The 23,615-nt window shown below is 48.0% G+C and overlaps 1 protein-coding gene across 1 annotated transcript in view; it reads right to left on the reverse strand.

Annotated features, from left to right (window-relative positions):
* Positions 1-23,615, reverse strand: part of SLC19A1 (solute carrier family 19 member 1) — a 289,005-nt gene that overhangs the window by 139,995 nt on the left and 125,395 nt on the right. Inside the window, exon 3 of the mRNA XM_030209344.1 lies at positions 8,453-9,230. Within this exon, the coding sequence (XP_030065204.1) occupies positions 8,453-9,230 (778 nt within the window). The remainder of the gene's footprint in view (positions 1-8,452; positions 9,231-23,615) is intronic.

Below are 23,615 nucleotides of genomic sequence, written 5' to 3' on the forward strand. Positions count from 1 at the left end.
GTGCGTTCCATAGTTGCGTGCTTATAAATGAGAAGCTGGATGCATAGGTTGATTTGTATTTAATTCTTTTGCAGCTTGGGAGGTGTAGGTTTAGGTAAGTGCATGTTGATCTTGTGGTGTTTCTGGCTGGAAGGTCAATGAGGTCTGTCATGTATCTCGGGGTCTCACCATAGATGATTTTATGCACTACAGTACAGATTTTGAAGGCAATCCATTCTTGATCGGGAGCTATGTAGTTTTTCACGTAGGAGTTTGGCGCTTTCGTATTTCCAAAAATCAGTCTGGCTGCGGTGTTTTGAGCGGTTTGGAGTTTATGTTTTGTTCTTTACATCCCGCGTAGATTGCATTACAATAGTCTAGGTGACTAAGCACCATTGATTGTACCAAATTGCGGAATATTGCCCACGGGAAGAAAGGTTTTATTCGTTTGAGTTTCCACATTCACTGGAACATTTTCCTTGTTGTATTTTTCGATTGAGTTTCTAGCGTGAGGTTTCGATCGATGGTAACTCCAAGAATTTTTAGGCTGTCAGAAACAGGGAGGGTGTAGTCTGGGGTGTTAATATTGTTGGGTTTGTTGGTATTGTATTGGGATATAAGGATGAGACAGTGTGTTTTCTCTGCGTTTAGTTTCAGTTGGAATGCATCTGCCCATGTGTTCATGATTTGCAGGCTGAGTTTGGTTTCGTTGATGATTTCTATTGGGTCGTGTTTAAAGGGGATTTATATCATGACATCATCTGTGTAAATGTAGGGGTTAAGTCCTTGCTTGGATAGGGATGTGGCTAGTGGGGTCATCATTAGGTTGAATAGGATCGGTGATAGTGGTGATCCTTGAGGTACGCTGCAGTCTGTATTCCATGGTGGTAATATGTTCGATTTTGATTTGACTTGATAAGTTCTGGTGGTTAGGAAGCCCTTGATCCAGCTGAGTACACTTCCACCAATTCCGAAGTAGTCTAAGATGTTTAGTAGTATTTCATGGTTAACCATATTGAACGCGTTTACATGTCGAATTGTAGGAGAAGTAGGCTATTGCCTGCTGCGATTTCTTGTTTGAATTTGGTTAGGAGGGTAATTAGTACTTGTTTCGGTGCTGTGGTTAGAGCGAAATCCAGATTGTGATTGATGTAATATTGAAAATTTGTTTAGGTAGTCGGTAAGTTGTTTGGTTACCATGCTTTCCATCAGTTTGATTACCAGTGGGATAAATGATACCGGCCGGTAGTTGGTGATTTCGTTTGATTTTTTCTTTGTATCTTTCAGTATAGGGGTAAATAGGATATTTCCACTTTCTTTGGGAAAGAGTCCGTGTTGAAGCAGGTAGTTTAGGTGGGATGTGAGATCTATTATGAAGCGTTGGGGAGCGGATTTTATTAAGTAGCTGGAGCAGGTGTCCACTTTACAATGAGTCTTGGCAAATCTGTTGATCGTCTGGGTGACTGTTTCGGGGGTGAGGAGGGCAAAGTTTGTCCAGATTCGGTCCGATGGGTGTTCATCGAGGGTTGAGTCGAGGCATTCAATGAATTCCCCTATGTCAGTAGTGTTCTGTGGTCGTGTGTTGTGTAGGTTTACAAATTTTTCTTTAAAGTATTTAGCAAGTTTGTCCACAGATGGGATGTCTGTGTTGGTTGTGGTGACCGGTGTAGTGTCTAGTAGTTTCATGAGATGGTATAGTTTCTTCGTATTCTTGTAATCGTGTCCTATTTTGGTTTTGTAGTATGACCTTTTGATTTGTCTTGTTGCATATTTGTACTTTCTTTGAGATTGTTTCCATGCGTTTAGTGTGTGTACGTCTTTTAATTTCTTCCATGCTCGTTCGTGTTTTTAGATTTTTCAGTTCTTCGTTGTACCAGGGTAACGAGTTATGCCTGCATGAGATTCTTGTTTTTAATGGTGCTATTTCGTCTAATATACTACTGCATCTTTTATCCCAGTCTAGAAGATAGTATATCGAGTCAGTTTGAGATGTCCATTCATTATCATAGATCTTTTGCCAGAATGTTTCCAAGTCTATTTGGCCTCTTTTTTTTTTTGTTACATTTGTACCCCGCGCTTTCCCACTCATGGCAGGCTCAATGCGGCTTACATGGGGCAATGGAGGGTTAAGTGACTTGCCCAGAGTCACAAGGAGCTGCCTGTGCCTGAAGTGGGGGTGTAGGTTGTGTGATCTTGTATTCGGTTTGTGCCTTTTTTTCACCATTGAAGGGATAGGCTTAGTTGTAATGGTCTGACCATGGTGTGTCTGTCCAGTTAGTATCTAATATTATTAGGTTTTGGTCTGTAGACAGTTTATGCGCAAGGAGGTCAAGTGTGCGCCATTTGACATGTGTTGCTTGCATATCTGGTAATTTAAGGTCCCAGAGTTGGAGGAATTCTTTGCATTCGCGTGCATTGGTGGAGTTTGGGTCTTCTAGATGTAGGTTGATGTCACCTAGTATTAGTATACTGGCGTTTGTTATGCAGGTGTTTGATATGAAGTCCATGAACTGTGATTGGCAGTCATTCCAATTTCCAGGTGGCCTGTAGAATAGTACACAGCTTAGGTGGTCAAGCAAAGTTGTGTGGTGGATTCTGATAGAGGCAATTTCAAGTTGGGGTGTTATGGTCTCGGAGGTGGTTAGGGTGGTGAAGTTGGATCGATGGATTATTGCTAGCCCTCCTCCTCTGTTTTCTTTCCTGGTCCGGTGAGTGATTTTGTAGCCTGGGGGACATAGTTCTAGAATTATGGGGTCATTTTGATCGTGGATCCAAGTTTCATTGATTAATAGCAGATCGAGGTTTTCTGACGTGATCCAGTCTGTTAGTATTTCTACTTTGTTTACTACAGATTTGGCATTAATGTAACTCACTTGTATTTTTTGGAAGGGATCTATTTGTGTTCGGTGTTATGGTGATTTTTGTTCATTGTCAATTCTTTGGTAGTCTGTGTTTGTTCTGACCTTTCTTACCCTTGTGTTGTGTTGTCCGCATGTTGAAGTTCTTTCTTTGTTTTGGGTGTTGTTAGTTTGGTAGGGTGTGGTGTATTTGGTCACTCTGTTATGGGTGTGAATTGTGGGTATGATGTTAAGTTCTGCGAGTGGGGTGGATAGTGTGTAATGGATCAGGGATATGGAGTAGTTAGGAGTAGTGTGATGGTGTTCATTGTGGTGAGTGTTCCCTTTGGATGCTGGTAGGTATGTTTTGTGGGTGTGTGGGCAGGGTTGGTTTTTTGTGGTGGGATCTTAGATTCGGTATTGTGTGTTTTGTGTTTTGCGGCTGGTCTCAAGTCTTATGGAGTCAGTGGTGGTTTTGAGTCCTTTGTAGTACTGAGGGTCCATGGGTCCGATAGTCTGTGGCTTTACACGGCAGGTTCTCTAGGTCGCAGGGCTCATGGGTCGTGGTTGATCTTAGTTGACTATTCTTTTGCTCACTTTGCCGGGTTCGCTGCCTCAGGGGTTGGACGGACGCACGCCATGTGTCTCGCTGGTGTGCGGCCTTCTCGGAACTTCACTGCCAGGGCGTGTGGGTGAGCCAAGGACAGATTAGAGGGATCGCTGTCTTCACTCTGGGCGTAGGCTGTTGCTTGCCCTTGTATGCCGCTCTGGTTCCGGGTGATTGGACGGTGAGGTAGGGTTTGGTGGGAGCACTGGATGCCTGTGTCCTGATCGCCGCTGCGGGTCCGGGTGAGCGGCCGACCCGACGGGGGATGCCTTTGCTCCGTCGCTGCCTGCTGTCCTCTGATCACTTTTGTCACGACTCAGATAATTACCATAGATACTTATATGTAGGTTGCAAAATTTATGACCAATTTAAAAGACAAAAGATGGAGAGGAAACCTATATGCGAGTTTATCCACAGGTCCAGTATTTCCCTTCTCCTCCCTATCCCCCTCAGGATCCAACATCTGTACCCCCCCTCTCCACCTGGTCCTGCGAACATCACTTTCTCCCCGTCCCCCATACCTTTCAGTACTCCAAAGGTGTTGTATGCTGGCACAAGGCCTTCCTGTACAGACCTACGCTGCCACATTCTGCCCTCTCCCTGACAGGAAATGCATCATGGGAGTTCTTTGGAAAGAGATCACACTCTTTTGGAAAGAGGACATGCTGTTTCGGAAGCACCCATGATTAGTGATGTATGGAGGACTGAATGGGCCCCAGTGGAAAAATTATCATCTCTCCCAAGATAAGAGGACCAGAGGGAGGCAGGGAGGAGGAATCCCTTCAGAGCTCTCTAGTGTACAAACCCTGCAAAAAGCAAAAAGTTTCAGCCCCATATAGAAAACCTGTCACAGAAATAGAAGCGGAAACTGAAATACAAGATATCAAAGATGCACATTTTCCAAAGCTGACATATACTCCTGTTGGAATTCTACACGACTGTGGAGAGCAGAATTCAACATTTTTGCATAGAATCTGTGCTCTGCGGGGAAATTGATTGGCTGGCTGGCTCCCCCCATGCCTCCTGGCTAGCTGGCCCCCCCTGTAGCTTCGGTAGGCCCTCAACAGGCCTACCTGAGTATAATGCCCTGGTGTTCTAGTGGCCTCTTCAGGAGCAGAAAAGAACCCTACTCTTTCCTGCCTGCTACTGTCACTTCTTCAAAATGGCCACCAAGACTTCAAGCAGTAATCTCGTGCGACTACCGCAGGAAGTCTCAGCAGTCATTTTGAAAAAATGGCGGCACCGGCCCAGAGCAGCAGCGGGCAGGAAAGAGTGGGGGTTCTTTCCTCCATGAAGAGGTACCCTCCCACTCCTACTTCATGGGTGAGTGCAGGGGCAGGTGAAAAAAAATATATGGAGGGTGTGTGAAGGGAGGGAAGGGGATGGGGCTATAAAAAGGGGGATGCTACGTGTTGGTGCAGGAAGAAAAGGGGAGCTGTAAATAAGGTGGATGCCAGAGCTGCCAAGGGGTCCCAATTTTTGAGAGGCAGATTTTAGTATACCCCCCCAGCCCCACCCACTTTGCATTGGCTCCACCCACCCTACATGGCTCCGCCCCCTGGCACACCTCAAACCCACGACCATTTCAGAAAATATTTTATTTAATAGCCTAATGCACTTTTCAATTAGCTTTCAGAGGTCAACAACTCCTGCCTCAGGTCAGTATAATGCTGTTATGGCATCCTCTCCTGACCTGATGAAGGAAGTATTGGTCTCTGAAAGCTAATCAAAAATGCTTTAAAATCAGTGAAGGTATCACCTTATTTTCTATTTTGTGTTTTATTTGCATTTATTAAACTTGATTAACACAGCTACCACATTACTTTATCCTAAATTAAAAATAAAATTATTTTCTTTACCTTTGTTGTCTGGCCATTTACTTTTTCTAATTGTGTTGGTCCCAGTCTCTTGATTCTGCTTTCCTTTGTCTTCTCTTAACTCTCTTGCTAGGGTTTCCTGTCCATCTGTCATTTTTCTCTCCTTTTTCTTTGTTTTCTTCAATATTTTTCTGCCTCTCTCTCTGTCCAGATTTAATTCTTACTATACATTCTTTAATTTGCTTCTTTTTACTTCATCTACCTATGGCTTTTCATCTTTTCCTCACTCTTGCTCTCCCCATGCCCCTTCCTCTTATTTTCCAGTCTTTCACTACTCTGTCATCTCCCCCTTTCCATCAAGCAGCTCCCCCCTTTCTCTCCCCCATCCTTCCAGTGTCTCCCCTCTTTCTTTCTGCATCCTTCCATCCAGCGTCTTCCCTCTTTCTCTCCCCATCCTTCCACCCATCTACCCTCTCTTCTGATCCTTCCATCTAGTGTCTCTCTCTCCCCCCTCCTTCTATCCAGTGTCTCACTATCTCTCTACCCTTTTCTGTTCCGTATCCCCTCTCTCTCCACATCCTTCCAGTCTCTCCCCTTTCTCTCTGCATCCTTTCATCCATCTCCCCTTTCTCTCACTATTCTTCTATCCAGCGTCTTCCCTCTTTCTTTCCCTATCCTTCCATCCAGCGCCTTCCCTCTTTCTTTCCCTATCCTTCCATCTTTCTTTCCCTATCCTTCCATCCAGCGTCTTCCCTCTCTTTCCCTATCCTTCCATCCAGCGTCTTTCTCTCCCCATCTTTCCATCCAGCGTCTTTCCCTCCCCATCCTACCATCCGTCTTCCCTCTTTTTCTCCCCTCTTTCTCTCATCCTTACATCCGTCTACCCCCTCTCCCGATCCTTCCATCCAGTGTCTCTATCCCCTTCTTTCCATCCAGTGTCTCTCTCTATACCCTTTTCCATTCATCACGTCCCCCCTATCTCTCCCCATCCTTCAATGTCTCTCCTGTTTCTCTCCCTACCCTTCCTTCCAGCATCTTCCCTCTTTCTGATCTCAGTCAGGATCCCCCCCCTTTCTCTCCATCCTTATCTCCAGCAGTTTCTCTCTTTCTCCAGCCCTTCTCCATGTCCCCTCCTTCTCTCCCCATCTCTCCATTCTACCCATTCTACCTCCTGCCTCCCCTTTCCACCCGATATTCGTTTCCTGGCCACTGCTGCTTCTCCTGTTGAGCAGCAGGGGCCGCGACAAAAAAAAAAAAAAAAAAGAGCTAACAAAAAAATTTAAAAAGCAAGCAGCCTTCAGGCATGGGCTGTCGGCTCTGCCGCGCCTATCTCTTTCCCCGGAACGGAGCAGGAAGTCGATGTCAACTTCCTGCTCCAGGGGCAGAGAGGAGTGGCAGAGCTGACAGCACATGCCTGAAGGCTGTTGCGGCCCCACGCTTGCTTTTTTTTATTATTGGTCCTGACTGTTGCTGCTCAACAGGAGAAGCAGCAGTGGCCAGGAAATGAATACCGGGTGGAAGGGGGAGCTACTGCCGCAGTGTCTCATCAGGAGACTTTTCCACTTTGGCAAGAGTGCGGGAGATGACCCGCCAAAGCGGGAGTCTCCGGCTGAATGTGGGAGACTTACGTGTGGGTGCAGGCAGGCAAGGAGGGAGGGGCTGTAAAAAAGATGGATTCTATGTGTGGGTGCAGGGGAGAGGTTGTACAAAAAGGTGGATGATATGTGTGGGTGCAGGGAGGGGGCTGGAAAAAAGTGGATGCTATGGAAGCTTAGAAAATATAGATGTATTTGTGGTACAGGAAGGGGGTTGTAATATCGGTTAAATTATGACAAACTTGTAAAATTTGCAAATTTTGTGCACAGAATCTTGAATTTTTTTGCCCAGAATTTATATATATATATATATTTTTTTTTTTTTAACACAGAATTTCAGCAGGAGTATTACAATTAATAAATCCAGAAAACAATACTTTTTTCTGCCTCTTTTCTACTTTTCTGTTTTTTCCCCTTAAATCTCTTTTCAGGGTCTTCTGATCTTTTAGCATTTCTTCTCTCTTTATTCCCATTATACATCTTTCCTCTGCATCCCTATCCCAACATCTACCCTCTTTGTCCCTGTCCTTCCCCACCCAACCCTTTTTTAGCACCTGCCCTCTCAGTGTCTTCTTTGTGTCCCGGTCTCTATGATCTCTTCATACCCAACATTTCTTCTGTGTTCCTTTCTCTTTGCTTATCCAGCTTGTTATCTTTCTCTTCCCCTCCTTCCACACCCATCACCCCAGGCCCAGCATCTCTCTCCTCCCCCCTGCCCCCACAGCCCAACATCATACTCTCCCCTCCTTTAGTCCAGTGTATCTCCTTTTCATAATCTAGTCTCTCTTTTCCCGCCACTTACCCTAACATCCAGCATCTCTCCCCCTCCTTTCTAGTTTCTCTGCACCCCCACAACTCAGCCCAGTGGGTCCAGCGTCATAGCTCACCTTTTCTTCCCCAGGTCTCTCTCTCTCTCTCCCCCTTCTGCCTTGATTCCATCCCCTCCCACCCACAGGTCCCAGTATCTATCCCCCTCTCTTCCACCACCATGCAGGTCCTGGTATCCCTCTCTTCCTTTGTCCTGGCATCTAACCCCCCCCCCCCCCCATAGCCCTTGAAACCTGTGGTGGGCAGCAGACAAAGGCTGCGTGGTAGACAGATTGCCTCCACCTAGTGCTGCCAGGGTCTTTCCTCAGGAAGTGACAGAGAGGAAGAATGAGGCAATGGATAGGCCCTAGTGGTGCTGGCAGGAGGCAGCATGTTTACCTCACTTTTTCTGCTGGTCACCCCACTCTTGGTTTTGAGGGTTGCAGGGGGGACAGCAGACCTGTCGGGGGAGAGGGAGGGGAGTGGTGAGCAACAGCAAGCAGCCCCTACCATGGGGCGGCCCTGGGCATTTTGCCAGGCTCATCAATGGTATCAAGGCCCTGCCCATGATGCATTTCCTGTTGGGGAGAGGGCGGAATGTGGCAGTGTGCTTTAGTGTGGGGCCTGTACAGTATGGCTATCCAGCATTTTATTTTTCTAAACACTATACATGCCCTCTTATATATTTCCTCTGCAACTTGTTACTGCTTTAAAAATGTAATGAATTATCCATATTTGAAGAGATATCACAGTGAGAGAAATTAAAGAGAATATCAGAGACAGATATTAATTCGGGGGGGAGGAACTTACCAAGGAGTGTGGCAGCTGCATCTACACCTCCATTATATACTTTCCGGTTATCTTTAATGGGATAAATCTCATTCCATAGAATTTGTACATAGTACAGCATCAGGTAATAACCAGCAGAGTTAAAGATCCACCAAAGTGACCACAGTCGTAACTGAGGTAGCTTTATCATATTCTGCAGTTCTTTCAACATGAGAACCAAGAAAGAATCCTTCCAATTAGTCATCACTGACAGTTTATTCAGTCTGGATGCTGGCTTCATTCTAGGTTTTGAATTCATTTTCTCCGTCTCCAATGGGGTTAGTCCAGGTCCTGAGGGCATGGAGTTCCTGTTAAAGAAAAGACTGCGCTTGGGCCAACGCAGGAAGAATGAAAGAATCAAACCCAGAGAGACAAACCCAAGGGAGATGTAATTCAGAGTCATAAAGGAAATGCCTGCCACAGTGATACAAAGCTGTCCTACGACCGAACTGGTGAAAACACCCATCAGCACTGAGAATCGAGAGTAACCTGCAACCCGCTGGTAATGGGAGGGAGTAACAAGTGAGAAAATGTATGAAGAATAGGCCACACGGGCTGCCATGGTGATACCATAGAAGAATTCCATAAACTGCATGGCAAGGATATTTGTCCCAAATATAAGCAGCAACCAGATGGATACATGACTGAGGCTCTGAAGCAACAATACCGGTGTGTAGCGCAGAAAGTCTGTCAGCAGGAAGATGGGAACTAGGACTGCCAAGTACGAGTAAGATAAAACAGGTGTGATCTCATTGGTTACCTTAAATAAAAAAACAAAAGAAAAAGTAATAAGTACAGAAATAGCATAAATACTATCACCGTAATTTTATAACTGGGTGCCTAGACATAGGCATACACAGCATGTTATGCCAAGGCAACAAATAGCCTCCATGAAAGCTCCTGCAAAAGGTTACACATGTTCCAAAGGTAGGTGTAACTTGTGTGTCTAAGTGCTGGTAAAAATCATCATATATATGCATATTTTATAAAATATGTACTGATTCCACCCCTAGGAATGTCTATGTGCATATTGCATAAAAGGAGATACTGTTTTCTGAGCACCTTCTTTTATGCATGTATACAGTGCAGCAACTTTATCAAGTGCTTAGCTGAGCTGGTAAAATGCTGTTCTATATGCTCATGTTAAAATTACCTACTGTCAGGGTAACTCTATTAAGTGGATACTAACATTTACGTTCCAATTATGCATGTAGATGATTATAAGGACACACACGTAAATATCAAAATTCTGCCTAAGCCTTAATCTGCGCTGTGTGCGTCTGGTAGCGCTATACAAATGCTAATAATAATAATATATACGTATATCTTACAGGTAGGTATACGTATAAGGCCAGTGTTCTTCCCCTTGCCAGTCAGGTTTTCAGGATATCCACAATAAATATGCATGAAAGAGATTTGCATATAACATAGAGTGTATGCAAATCAAGTTCATGCATATTCATTGTGGATATCCTGAAACCTGACTGACAAGGGGTACTCCAGGACTAGACTTGGGAAACACTGGCATAGGTGGAGTCTGATTGAAGCATGTATCTCTTGCATTTAGGCACAAGATCTTACACCAGTTCTATGGCTGATGTAAATGCTTATACCTAAATATTTCACCCATTACTCTAATATTTTTTTTTAAATAAGAAAGTTGGTATCTATATATAGGTGCATTGTTATAGAAGTATCCCTTTTATACCTTAAAAGCTTTTAGAAGTGTAACCGTATTAGCCTGGTGTATCAAAATTGACTGAGACAGGTGACACTTTATAGACTAATTTATTGAGGTATGAGCTTTTGAGGAATAGAATCTACTATGTCCTCTATATGCCTTAACTGAAAATGGAGTTTTTTCAAACCATACACAGGCCTGCTGATTTTGGCACACAGTAGTCAGAGTCAACGCATGCAACTAGGTGACGCAAGCACTTAAGCCAGCAGGTTTGAAAAACTGGAGGTTGTAGGATTAGCAGACACATGGCCAGAAAGAGGCCCAGATGCCTGTGGCATCAGGCAGCAAACAGACAGCTTACGTGGCATGGGTATAAGTCAGAGTCCCACCCTGCAGACACTGAATATGTGAAACATAACAACAGAGTCCCACCCTGCAGACACTGAATATGTGAAACATAACAACAAAGACCAGCTTCACAATTCTGACACACATGCACCCTAGTGGCCATTTTAGGGAGTAACCAGTGTTGCCAGGTGGGCGGTTTTCCCGCCCAATTGGGCGGTTTTCCGCGACCCGCAGCGGGAAATTTTTGCCCGCGGCGGGTTGCGGTTTCTTGGGCTTGTTTTGGGGTCTTTCGGCGGGTTTTTTTGCGGTTTTTTGGGCCGCGGGGGCGGGGCTAGTGGCGTTTTGGGCGGGGTTAGTGACGTTCTGGGCGGGGTCGATGACGGGGAGGCGGTGACGGAAGAGGCGGGGCAGATGATGGCAGGGGCGGGGTTGATGGCAGGGGTGGGGTGTCAGGGGCGGGGTTTGACTTTGGGCGGGTTTTGGGCTGGTTTTGGGCTCGTTTGGGTGGGAAAAAAATTTTCCACCTGGCAACCCTGGGAGTAACCAAAAATTCTGCATGTTAAGGACCCAAAGTTGGTATGCTTTACACACTGGGGCTTTGCTACACTAAAGACTCATCTTACTTGTATTCCATCCTGAAGCTTCAGCCACCATTGCTACCTCTAGGTCCTATAACTCAACAGCAACTTTAGGAAAACTAAAGACAGGCCAGAGGCCTGTGGTAATACAGTACCCTACAGATGGTCTGTGGTATGCAAAGGTTTCCTACAACACCACACAGACCATAATTCAGAAAAACAGGCATTTGAATCAAGCATGACATCTGGTATTAAGTGGTTCACATGATTTGCCCAAACTTTTTTCCAGGTGCACTGGACAATGCATCACGGTGTACTTACCAGTACTTAACACTGTCTTAAGCAAGATATAGTGCTAGTTAAAGCAGCAAAACCCAGGAATAATTAATCTCAGCCACTGAGTTTGCTCTATCATGACTGTAGTGAAGTTGCACTATAGTCACCTAGCCCAAGGGCTGCAACAATGCAAGGCAGCAGAGAAACTAAAAATAGCATCGGAAAACCCACTGACCTTCATACTCCTGGGGATCCAAATCTCTCTAAAATGCAAGAAAACTTGCCCAAACAACAGATCAGCTTTTAGGAAAGTGGAGTTGGCTTAAGTAGTCAGGGTAGATAGCAAGTACACAATTAAAAGCAGTTTAATAGAGCAGGCACATAAATGCCCTCACTCTTCCTTTTCTCTTTGTATCCATGTCAAATGCGCTTGATATGTTGAACTGTAGAAGCAGGATCTTCTTGCCCTTGCTGATTTCACTTTTAAGTTGGCCTGTAAGGTTGTAAATACAGTTTAGGTGCTGAACTGAGGTCTGAATCCTGATTGGGAGTACGGAGAAGTTGTTGAGGTTGTCCATTAGCTGACTGGCGACCAGGCCTTCCATTACCTTGGTCATGAGTGGGATGGAGGCCACTGGTCTGTAGTTTGAGACTGCTTTTGCTCTTTTGCATAGTCTTTGGGATTGGTGTCAGTACTATTCTACCTCTCTCCATTTGGAATAGGCTGTTAGTTAGCATGAATGATATGTGGGAATAAATCTGAGTTGTAAAGTGTGCTGGGGCAGGCATCTAACATGCAGTAGGCTCTGGAGAGCTTCTTCACACAGTGGGCAACTGCTTCAAGTGTGGGTGGAAAGCGAATGATACATACCTGTAGCAGGTGTTCTCCGAGGACAGCAGGCTGATTGTTCTCACGACAGCCCCCACCAACCGGAACAAAACTTTGCGGGCGGTCCCGCACGCAGGGCACGCCTACCGCGCATGTGCGGCCGTCTTCCCGCCCATGCGCGACCGTTCCCGCACAGTTGAATGACAAGCAAAGGAATGAGTAAAACGCAACTCCAAAGGGGAGGAGGGAGGGTAGGTGAGAACAATCAGCCTGCTGTCCTCGGAGAACACCTGCTACAGGTATGTATCATTCGCTTTCTCCGAGGACAAGCAGGCTGCTTGTTCTCACGACTGGGGTATCCCTAGCTCTCAGGCTCACTCAAAACAAGAACCCAGCTCAATTGAACCTCGCAACCGCGAGGGCATAACAGAAATTGACCTACGAAGAACAACTAACTGAGAGTGCAGCCTGAACTGAATAAAATTGGGTCCTGGAGGGTGGAGTTGGATTCAAACCCCAAACAGATTCTGCAGCACCGACTGCCCGAACCGACTGTCGCATCGGGTATCCTGCTGAAGGCAGTAATGTGATGTGAATGTGTGGACAGATGACCACATCGCAGCCTTGCAAATCTTTTCAATAGTGGCTGACTTCAAGTGGGCCACTGACGCTGCCATGGCTCTAACACTATGAGCCGTGACATGACCCTCAAGAGTCAGCCCAGCCTGGGCGTAAGTGAAGGAAATGCAATCTGCTAGCCAATTGGAGATGGTGCGTTTCCCGACAGCGACCCCTTTCCTATTGGGGTCGAAAGAAATAAATAATTGGGCGGTCTGTGGGGCTGTGTCCACTCCAGATAGAAGGCCAACGCTCGCTTGCAGTCCAATGTGTGCAACTGACGTTCAGCAGGGCGGGTATGTGGTCTGGGAAAGAATGTTGGCAAGACAATTGACTGGTTAAGATGGAACTCCGACACCACCTTTGGCAGAAACTTGGGGTGAGTGCAGAGTACTACCCTGTTATGATGAAATTTGGTATAAGGAGCATGAGCTACCAGGGCTTGAAGCTCACTGACTCTACGAGCTGAAGTAACTGCCACCAAGAAAATAACCTTCCAGGTCAAGTACTTCAGATGGCATGAATTCAGTGGCTCAAAAGGAGGTTTCATCAGCTGGGTGAGGACAACGTTGAGATCCCATGACACTGCAGGAGGTTGACAGGGGGCCTTGACAAAAGCAAGCCTCTCATGAATCGAACAACTAAAGGCTCTCCAGAGATGGCTTTACCCTCTACACGATGATGGTAAGCACTAATCGCACTAAGGTGATTCCTTACTGAGTTGGTCTTGAGACCAGACTCTGATAAGTGCAGAAGGCATTCAAGCAGGTTCTGTGCAGGACAAGAACGAGGTTCTAAGGCCTTGCTCTCACACCAGATGACAAACCTCCTCCACTTGAAAAAATAACTCTTTTTAGTGGAATCCTTTCTAGAGGCAAGCAGGACACGGGAGACACCCTCAGACAGACCCAACGAAGCAAAGTCTACGCCCTCAACATCCAGGCCGTGAGAGCCAGAGACTGAAGGTTGGGGTGCAGAAGCGCTCCGTCGTTCTGCGAAATGAAAGTCGGAAAACACTCCAATCTCCACGGTTCTTCGGAGGACAACTCCAGAAGTAGAGGGAACCAGATCTGACAGGGCCAAAAAGGCACTATCAGAATCATGGTGCCGTGGTCTTGCTTGAGCTTCAGCAAGGTCTTCCCCACCAAAGGTATGGGAGGATAAGCATACAGAAGGCCGGTCCCGCAATGGAGGAGAAAGGCATCCGACGCCAGTCTGCCGTGTGCCTGTAGTCTGGAACAGAACAGAGGCAGCTTGTGGTTGGTCTGAGAGGCGAAAAGGTCCACCGAGGGAGTGCCCCACTCTCGGAAGATCTTGTGTACCACTCTGGAATGGAGCGACCACTCGTGCGGTTGCATGACTCTGCTCAGTCTGTCGGCCAGACTGTTGTTTATGCCTGCCAGGTATGTGGCTTGGAGAAGCATGCCGAACTGGCAAGCCCAACGCCACATTCCGACGGCTTCCTGACACAGGGGGCGAGATCTGGTGCCCCCCTGCTTGTTGATGTAATACATTGCAACCTGGTTGTCTGTCCGAATTTGAATGATTTGGTAGGACAGCCGATCTCTGAAGGCCTTCAGCGCGTTCCAGACCGCTCGGAGCTCCAGGAGGTTGATCTGAAGATCTTGTTCCTGGAGGGACCACAGACCTTGTGTGTGGAGTCCATTGACATGAGCTCCCCACCCCAGGCGAGATGCATCCGTCGTCAGCACTTTCGTGGGCTGCGGAATTTGGAATGGACGTCCCAGGGTCAAATTGGTCCGAATGGTCCACCAGTGCAGCGAATTGCGGCAACTGAGGGACAGACGGTTGACATCTTCTAGATTCCCGGTAGCTTGACACCACTGGGAAGCTAGGGTCCATTGAGCAGGTCTCAAGTGAAGGTGAGCCATGGGAGTCACATGAACCGTGGAGGCCATATGACCCAGGAGTCTCAACATCTGCCGAGCTGTGACCTGCTGAGACGCTCTGGTCTGAGAGGCAAGGGACAGAAGGTTCTGCGCCCTTGCTTCGGGAAGAAAGGCCTGAGCCGTCTGAGAATTCAGCAGCGCTCCTATGAATTCCAGAGATTGGACTGGCTGGAGATGGGACTTCGGGTAATTTATCACAAACCCCTGCAGCTCCAGAAGGTGGATAGTGCACTGCATGGACCGAAGAGCTCCTGCCTCTGAGGTGCTCTTGACCAGCCAATCATCGAGATACGGGAACACGTGCACTCCCAGCTTGCGTAGATATGCCGCAACCACCACGCGACTTCGTGAACACCCGTGGTGCAGAGGCGAGCCCAAAGGGCAGCACACAATACTGAAAGTGCCGTGTCCCCAGACAGAATCGGAGATATTGTCTGTGAGCTGGCAGTATCGGGATGTGAGTGTAAGCGTCCTTTAAATCCAGGGAACATAGCCAATCGTCTTTCTGAATCATTGGTAGAAGGGTGCCCAAGGAAAGCATCCTGAACTTCTCTTTGACCAGGTATTTGTTCAGGCCTCTCAGGTCTAGGATGGGGCGCATCTCCCCTGTTTTCTTTTCCACAAGGAAGTACCTGGAATAGAATCATAGTAACATAGTAACATAGTAGATGATGGCAGAAAAAGACCTGCATGGTCCATCCCAGTCTGCCAACGAAAAACCTATAAGTGTATACCTTACCTTGAATTTGTACCTGTCCTTTTCAGGGCACAGACCATATAAGTCTGCCCAGCAGTATTTCCCGCCTCCCAACCACCAGTCCCGCCTCCCATCACCGGCTCTGGTACAGACCGTATAAGTCTGCCCTCCCCTATCCTCGCCTCCCAACCACCACCCCATCTTTCCCCCAACTGCTCCGCCACCCAATTTCAGCTAAGCTTCTGAGGATCCATTCCTTCTGCACAGGATTTCTCTATGCATATCCCATGCATGTTTGAACTCCGTTACCGTTTTCATCTCCACCACCTCCCGCGGGAGGGCATTCCAAGCGTCCACCACCCTCTCCTGAGTCTGCCCCCCTTCAATCTCATTTCATGTCCTCTCGTTCTACCGCCTTCCCATCTCCGGAAAAGATTCGTTTGCGGATTAATACCTTTCAAATATTTGAACGTCTGTATCATATCACCCCTGTTTCTCCTTTCCTCCAGGGTGTACATGTTCAGGTCAGCAAGCCTCTCTTCATACGTCTTGGAACGTAAATCCCATACCATCCTCGTAGCTTTTCTTTGCACCGCTTCCATTTTTTTAACATCCTTCGCAAGATGCGGCCTCCAAAACTGAACACAATACTCCAGGTGGGGCCTCACCAACGTCTTATACAGGGGCATTAAAACCTCCTTTCTTCTGCTGGTCACTCCTCTCTCTATACAGCCTAGCAATCTTCTAGCTACTGCCACCGCCTTGTTGCACTGTTTTGTCGCCTTCAGGTCCTCAGATACTATCACCCCAAGATCCCTCTCTCCGTCTGTGCCTATCAGACTCTCCCCGCCTAACACATACGTCTCCCTTGGATTTCTACTCCCCAAGTTCATCACTTTGCATTTCTTTGTATTGAATTTTAATTGCCAAACGTTAGACCATTCTTCTAGCTTCTTCAGATCTTTTTTCATGTTTTCCACACCCTCCGGGGGTGTCCACTCTGTTGGAAATCTTGGTGTCATCGGCAAAAAGGCAAACCTTACCTTGTAACCCCTCGGCAATGTCGCTCACAAATATATTGAACAGAATCGGCCCCAGCACCGATCCCTGAGGCACTCCACTACTCACCTTTCCCTCCTCCGAGCGAACTCCATTCACCACCACCCTCTGGCGTCTGTCCGTCAACCAGTTCCTAATCCAGTTCACCACTTCGGGTCCTATCTTCAGGCCGTCTAGTTTATTTAAGAGCCTCCTGTGGGGAACCGTGTCAAAAGCCTTGCTGAAATCTAAGTAGATGACGTCCACAGCACGTCCTTGATTCAATTCTCCCGTCACCCAGTCAAAGAATTCAATGAGATTCGTTTGGCACGATTTCCCTTTGGTGAAACCATGTTGTCTCGGATCTTGCAACTTATTGGCTTCCAGGAAATTCACTATCCTTTCCTTCAGCATGGCTTCCATTACTTTTCCAATAACCGAAGTGAGGCTTACCGGCCTGTAGTTTCCAGCTTCTTCCCTATCCCCACTTTTGTGAAGAGGGACCACCTCCGCCGTTCTCCAATCCCTCGGAACCTCTCCCGTCTCCAAGGATTTATTAAACAAGTCTTTAAGAGGACCCGCCAGAACCTCTCTGAGCTCCCTCAGTATTCTGGGGTGGATCCCGTCCGGCCCCATGGCTTTGTCCACCTTCAGCTTTCCAAGCTGTTGATACACACTCTCTTCCGTGAACGGCGCTCTATCCACCTCATTCTCAGGTGTACTTTTGCTAGTCCCTCTCGGTCCTTCCCCAGGGTTTTCTTCAGTGAAAACAGAACAAAAGTATCTATTTAGCAAATTGGCTTGTTCTTCATCATTTTCTACATAGCGTTTTGTTGTATCTTTTAGTCTCACAATTCCCTTTATAGTCTTTCTCCTTTCACTAATATACCTGAAGAAGTTTTTGTCTCCCCTCCTTACATTTCTAGCCATTTGTTCTTCCGCTTGCGCCTTCGCCAGATGTACCTCTCTCTTGGCTTCTTTCAGTTTCATCCGGTATTCCTCCCCGTGTTCCTCCTCTTGAGATTTTCTATATTTTTGGAATGCTAACTCTTTAATCTTTATTTTCTCAGCCACTTGCTTTGAGAACCATATCGGTTTCCTTTTTCTCTTGCTTTTATTTACTCTCCTTACATAGTCTGTGGCCCTGTTTATTATTTCCTTTAGCCTGGACCACTGTCCTTCCACTTCTCGTATGTCCTCCCAGCCCATCAGCTCCTTCCTCAGGTATTCTCCCATTTTGTTAAAGTCAGCTCGCTTGAAATCGAGGACTTTGAGTTTAGAGTGGCTGCCGTCCACATGAGCCGTTACATCAAAACAAACCGTTTGATAGTCACTGTTTCCCAGGTGCGCAGCCACTCGGACATTTGACACACTATCCCCATTCGTGGGCACCAGATCCAACATGGCTCCCTCCCTCGTGGGTTCGTTTACCATTTGTCTGAGCAGAGCACTTTGGAAAGCATCCACAATCTCTCTACTTCTTTCCGATTTTGCAGACGGAACCTTCCAATCTACATCCGGCAGATTAAAATCTCCCAACAACAGCACCTCTCTTTTCTTCCCCAACTTTTGAATATCAGCGATCAGATCTTTATCTAGTTCTTCCAATTGTGTCGGGGGTCTATAGACAACACCCACGTGGACCAATGTTCTATCCTCTCTTTTTAAGGTGATCCATATCGCTTCTTCCTTTCCCCAGTTCCCTGTCATTTCAGTCGCTGGGATATCATTTCTCACATACAAAGCTACTCCTCCACCTATACGTCCCTCTCTATCCTTCCTAAAAAGATTATAGCCTGGTATGTTTACATCCCATTCATGGGAACCATTGAGCCATGTCTCTGTGACTGCAACTATGTCCAAGTCAGACTCCAAAATCAGGGCTTGAAGGTCAGGAATTTTATTGCTTAGACTGCGAGCATTTGTGGTCATCGCTTTCCATGTACATTTCCTAGTATGTGTTTTGGTTTTAGTGATTTGTGAGGATGTTTTCTCTTTGGGTACCTTCTCATATTTTTGTTCCCCCTTCCTTGCTTTTTCTTCTTTTTCCGCTTCAGTTTTATTTTCAGGAACATCACAGTGCTGTAGTGGAGCAAAAGAATTTTGTAGTGGCAACACTTGTGCGGGTGGATGCTTCTGTGTCACATGATGAAGTCTGCCCGAGCGTACTGTGAACCATCTGTTCTTATGTGGTTTTATTCTCTGAGGCAGTGGTGAGAAGTTATGATTCTGCACAGTCCTATAAGTTGCTTTAATTGCATCTAATTCTTGCATTACTTTACAGAGCTCTTGTTTTAAAGTAGATAGCTGAAGACAGATAGGACAAGCTTTAAGTCTCCAGATGATTGGCCTTGAAAGTAAAGCATCACAATTATTGCAGAGAATAAAAGTCATCCTGATTGGTTGAAATGGGTATGAACAGGTGTACTATGTTGGAGTAATAGCCTGCAAGACTGCCTGTGTATGATTGGGTAAAGTTAATGAGGACTGGTTTGTCTATAAATGAGTGGCAAACCCTGGGGTGGGTGGGTTGTGGGGTGGGAGGGTGGCACGGGCTCGACCGCCTTGGCACTGAGAAGGGCGGAGAGTTCCTCTGCAAGTACCTGCCTGTGATGGGAGCTGAAGGACTGGGCTCCCGGTGGGCAATTTGGTGGAGTGGAGGCCAAATTCAGGGTGTACCCGTACCGCACTATTTGGAGAACCCACTGGTCGGAGGTTATCAGAGGCCACCTTTGGTGAAAAACTTTCATCCTCCCTCCGACCGGCAGGCCGTCCGGCACGGACACTTTGATGGCGGCTATGTTCCCATGGATCCAGTCAAAAGCCCGTCCCCGGCTTTTGCTGTGGAGGCGCAGGGGGCTGCTTAGGCGCACGCTGTTGACGTGAACGAGCGCGCTGGGAATGTCCCTGTGCCTGAGGAGGCCTTCGGGCCGGCTGGGTGTACCTACGCTTGTTGTAGGCGTAGGGCGCAGCCTGCCGGGCCCAGGAAAAACGTCCACCTGCAGAGGTGGATGCTGAAGGCACCCGGTGGGAGAGCTTGTCGAGAGCGGTTTCCCGCTGGTGTAGCTGGTCCACCAACTGCTCCACCTTCTCGCCGAAGATGTTATCCCCCCGGCAAGGGACATCCGCCAGTCGTTGCTGGGTGCGGTTGTCCAGGTCAGAGGCACGCAGCCAGGAGAGTCTGCGCATCACTATACCTTGGGATGCCACATCACAGATACCCCTGGACAGGAACTTTCTGCACGCCTTCAGCTGCCTGACCACCTCCTGAAAAGGCCTGGACTGCTCCGGGGGGAGCTTGTCGACAAGGTCTGCCAGTTGCCTCACATTGTTCCGCATGTGAATGCTCATGTAGAGCTGGTATGATTGGATGCGGGTCACGAGCATGGAAGATTGGTAGGCCTTCCTCCCAAACGAGTCCAGAGTGCGAGACTCCTGCCCAGGGGGCGCCGAAGCGGTATCCCTCGAACTCCGTGCCCTCTTGAGAGCAGAGTCCACGACCGCCGAGTCATGAGGCAATTGAGGCCGCATCAACTCTGGGTCAGAGTAGATTCTGTATTGGGACTCCGCTTTCCTGGGGATGGTGGGGTTAGATAATGGCTTCAGCCAGTTCCGAAGCAGTGTCTCTGAGGACATTGTGCAACGGCACCGGGGAAGACTATCTAGGTGGTGATGGATAGTCGAGGACCTCGAGCATCTCAGCCCTCGGCTCATCCACAGAGACCACGGGAAAGGGAATGTAAATAGACATGTCCCTGATGAAGGAGGCAAAGGAGAGGCTCTCAGGGGGCGAGAGCTTCCTCTCCGGTGACCGAGTGGGGTCAGAGGGAAGGCCCACAGACTCCTCTGAGGAGAAATATCTGGGGTCCTCCTCCTCCCCCCACGAGGCCTCTTCCTCTGTGTCGGACATGAGCTCTTGCAGCTCAGTCCTCAACCGGGCCCGTCTCGACTTTGAGGAACCACGTCCTCGGTGATGGCATCGAGCGGTGGACTCCCGCGCTGGCGGGGACGAAGCTCCCTCCATCGACGGGGACTCCACCTGCGTGGCGGTCGAAGGCCTCGGCATCGGGCTAGAGCACGCCGGCACCTCCATCTACGGCGCCGGGGGCGCAAGCACCCCTGGTGCCGGCAGAGCCTGGCGCATCAGCCCTTCCAGAATCCCCGGAAATATGGCTCGGAGGCACTCGTCAAGGCCCGCTGTCGAGAAAGGCAGGGGGGCCGGTGTGGGTGTCGGTGCCAGAAGCTGCTCGGGTCCAGGAGACGGTACCGACGCACCGGCGGACTGATGCAGCGACACCTCTTCAACCGAGGGGGAACGCTCCTCTCGGCACTGCCACTTCCTCGGCGTTGAGTCATCCCTCGAGGTGCCGGAGCTGGCAGTCCCGTGCGCCGTGGGCGACTGATGACGGTGCTTCTTGGTTTTCTTTCGGTGCCCATCATCGGCGCTTGGCGGTAGAGACGAACAGGAGGTAGAACCCCCCGGCCTCGAGGAATCAGGTCTGACAGGGTTCGGTCTCGATGGCCCTGGGTAAAGGGAGTGGCCGGGGGCGATTGCCCACGCGGCTGCTCGCCGTTGCCTGCGGGCCAACGGTACCTGTACTCCTGGGGTCGGTGCCATCGTCGGCGCCGATTTCGTCGACATCGGTACCGGTACCGAAGATCCGGCCGTCGACACCGATGCCGTCGAGGGGCCGGCGCAAGTTCCGAAAAGACGGTCCCGAAGAACTTGCCTCGCCACCTGTGTCCGCTTCCGTAAGCCGAGACACAAGGTGCATGTCTTGGTATTATGCTCCAGCCCGAGGCACTGGAGACACCAAGCGTGGGTATCGGTCTGCAAGATCTGCCGGCCCCACCGACCACACTTCTTGAATCCGCTAGGGACCTTCGAGGACATCGACGGAAAAATCGCGTCGGCGAAGTCAAAGTCGTCGATGGTGGCGGTGAAAAGCACACCCGAAAAAGAAACGACCGCGCGGCCACAAGGCCGCAACGAAGCGCCCTCACGACTAAAAACGACGAGGGGACTTTTTTTTTTTTAACAAAGAAAAAAAAGAAAAACGCGAATGCGTATGAAGTGAGAAAAAGCTCGCGGCTAGGCCGCGATCCTGTTTCCTGGGCTGACAGATAGAGAGACGGCGATACGTCTCTCTCCAGTGCAGAATAGAAAAAAACTGAGCGGGAAAGGTCGGGCACGGGCGGGAAGACGGCCGCGCATGCGCGGTGGGCGTGCCCTGCGTGCGGGACCTCCCGCAAAGTTTTGTTCCGGTTGATGGGGGCTGCCGTGGACGTCAACCCAGTCGTGAGAACAAACAGCCTGCTTGTCCTCGGAGAATAAACGATATCCAGACTTTGTCTACTATGATTCCTATTTGCTGTTCTTCCAGTTCTTCAATGTAAACTTCTAGATTTCTACTGTCTTGTTAGTCCCTTTCTCAGGTCAGTGATTTTTTTTTTCAAAGTATTGTGCTAAATCAATCGCAGATGGGGGAGCCTCAGTTTTTTTACATCACAGAGTTTGTGTCTATTATGTTGTTCACTAGCCCATATAAGTTCTTTATGTTTCTGTAGTCGGTTCCTACCTACTCTGTAGTATTTCCATTTTGCGTGTCATATACTCACTTATACTTGTAGCATTTGATGGCATGTTTCCTTGCAGCATTTGGATTTTTCGTTTCTGCATTTTTGACATTTTCACTCTAGCTTCCTGCATTGGCGTTTTAGCTTTTTCAGTACCTCGTAGAACTGGGGGACGGTTTCACTCTGTGTTGCTGTTTCATCTGTAGAAGGGTGATTTCGTCTAGTATGTATATGAAGTTTTCATCCCAGGTTGTGAGGAATTCAGTGGCCTCTGTTGGGATATGTTTGATGTCGTTGTGGATTCTATCACAGAATTTCTCACTAGTGATTTTGCCTCAGGATATTTATTGTGTTGGTGTTTTCATGGGTTGAGTCGGTGTTTGCCTCCAGTTTAATGTCAGGTGAAGTCTGCTATCTGACTGACTTACTTCTTCCCAAGTGTAATCTCCCATGTAAAGGTCCTGATTGATGGTGGACTTGTAGGTGAGGAGGTCCACTGTGTGATCTTTAATGTGAGTTTTGTGAGCTTGGGGGGGGGGGGGGTATGGAAGTCCCACATTGTTAGGAATTCTCTGCAATCCATGGTGTTTTCATCTGCCATGTCATCTAGATAGAGGCCAATGTCTCCTACGGCCAGGATGTTTGATTAAGCCACGCTGACATTTGAGATAAAGTCCATGAAGTCTAACTAAGGCTCGGTCCATCTTCCCGGTGGTCTATGTCAAAATGGCACAAAGGTAGCCTGAAAGTGAGCTGTCTTATTTTGATGGCAGATATTTCCAGTTGTGGGGTTATGAGTTCTGCAATAGTGTCAGTCTTGAAAAAGGATCTGTATAGGACTGCTATTCCTTCTCCTTTTTTTCTGTGTCCTGGTCCAATGTGATAATTTATATCCCAGACGCCATATTTTATTGAGGATTGGGTCAACCTTGGAATGAAGCCATGTTTCAGTGATGAAGACCATGCCTAGTTTTTCTCCTTCAATCCAGTCTCTGATTATCTCTGCTTTGCTTATCACTGATAATGCATTAATATATTCAATCGGAATAGGAAGTAAATTTTCCTCATTTGTGGTTTCTGCTGACATCTTGAACAGCTGCCTTTGGATTCATTTCCTGGATTTATTACGGTATTTTCAGCTTCCTCCTTTGTTCTGGTTTACTGACTGGTTGAGTTCACATGTGGTGTCAGTTAAGCTGTTAATTGTGTGCATTAGTCTGAACCCTGTGAGGGCGTTCAAATGCCAGCTGTGGTGTGTGATGATTGGAATCGTTTGTTCGTCCCCGCCTACAAGTGTTGGCATGCTAATTGTAAGGATGAGCAGTGTTAGTATTAGGAGCATCTAGTAAAGTGTTTTGTAATGTTATTAGTGTTATCTATTCCTGCGTGGTCAGGGTCTTTCTCTGACCACTGGGAGGATAAGCAGATAGGCTGCAAGTCCTCCACAGCACCTGGCAGGCAGGCGTTGGGCACCTGGAGTGGAGGCCCTGGGTGGTTCGGGGTGGACCTGGGAGTCACCACGGAGAAGGCTGGGAGGATATGCATACGGGACGTAAGTCCTCCACAGCACATCGTAATTTGCTGCTTTACATG

The sequence above is a fragment of the Microcaecilia unicolor genome, chromosome 7, assembly GCF_901765095.1.
Source record: "Microcaecilia unicolor chromosome 7, aMicUni1.1, whole genome shotgun sequence".
NCBI classification, from domain to species: Eukaryota; Metazoa; Chordata; class Amphibia; order Gymnophiona; family Siphonopidae; genus Microcaecilia; species Microcaecilia unicolor.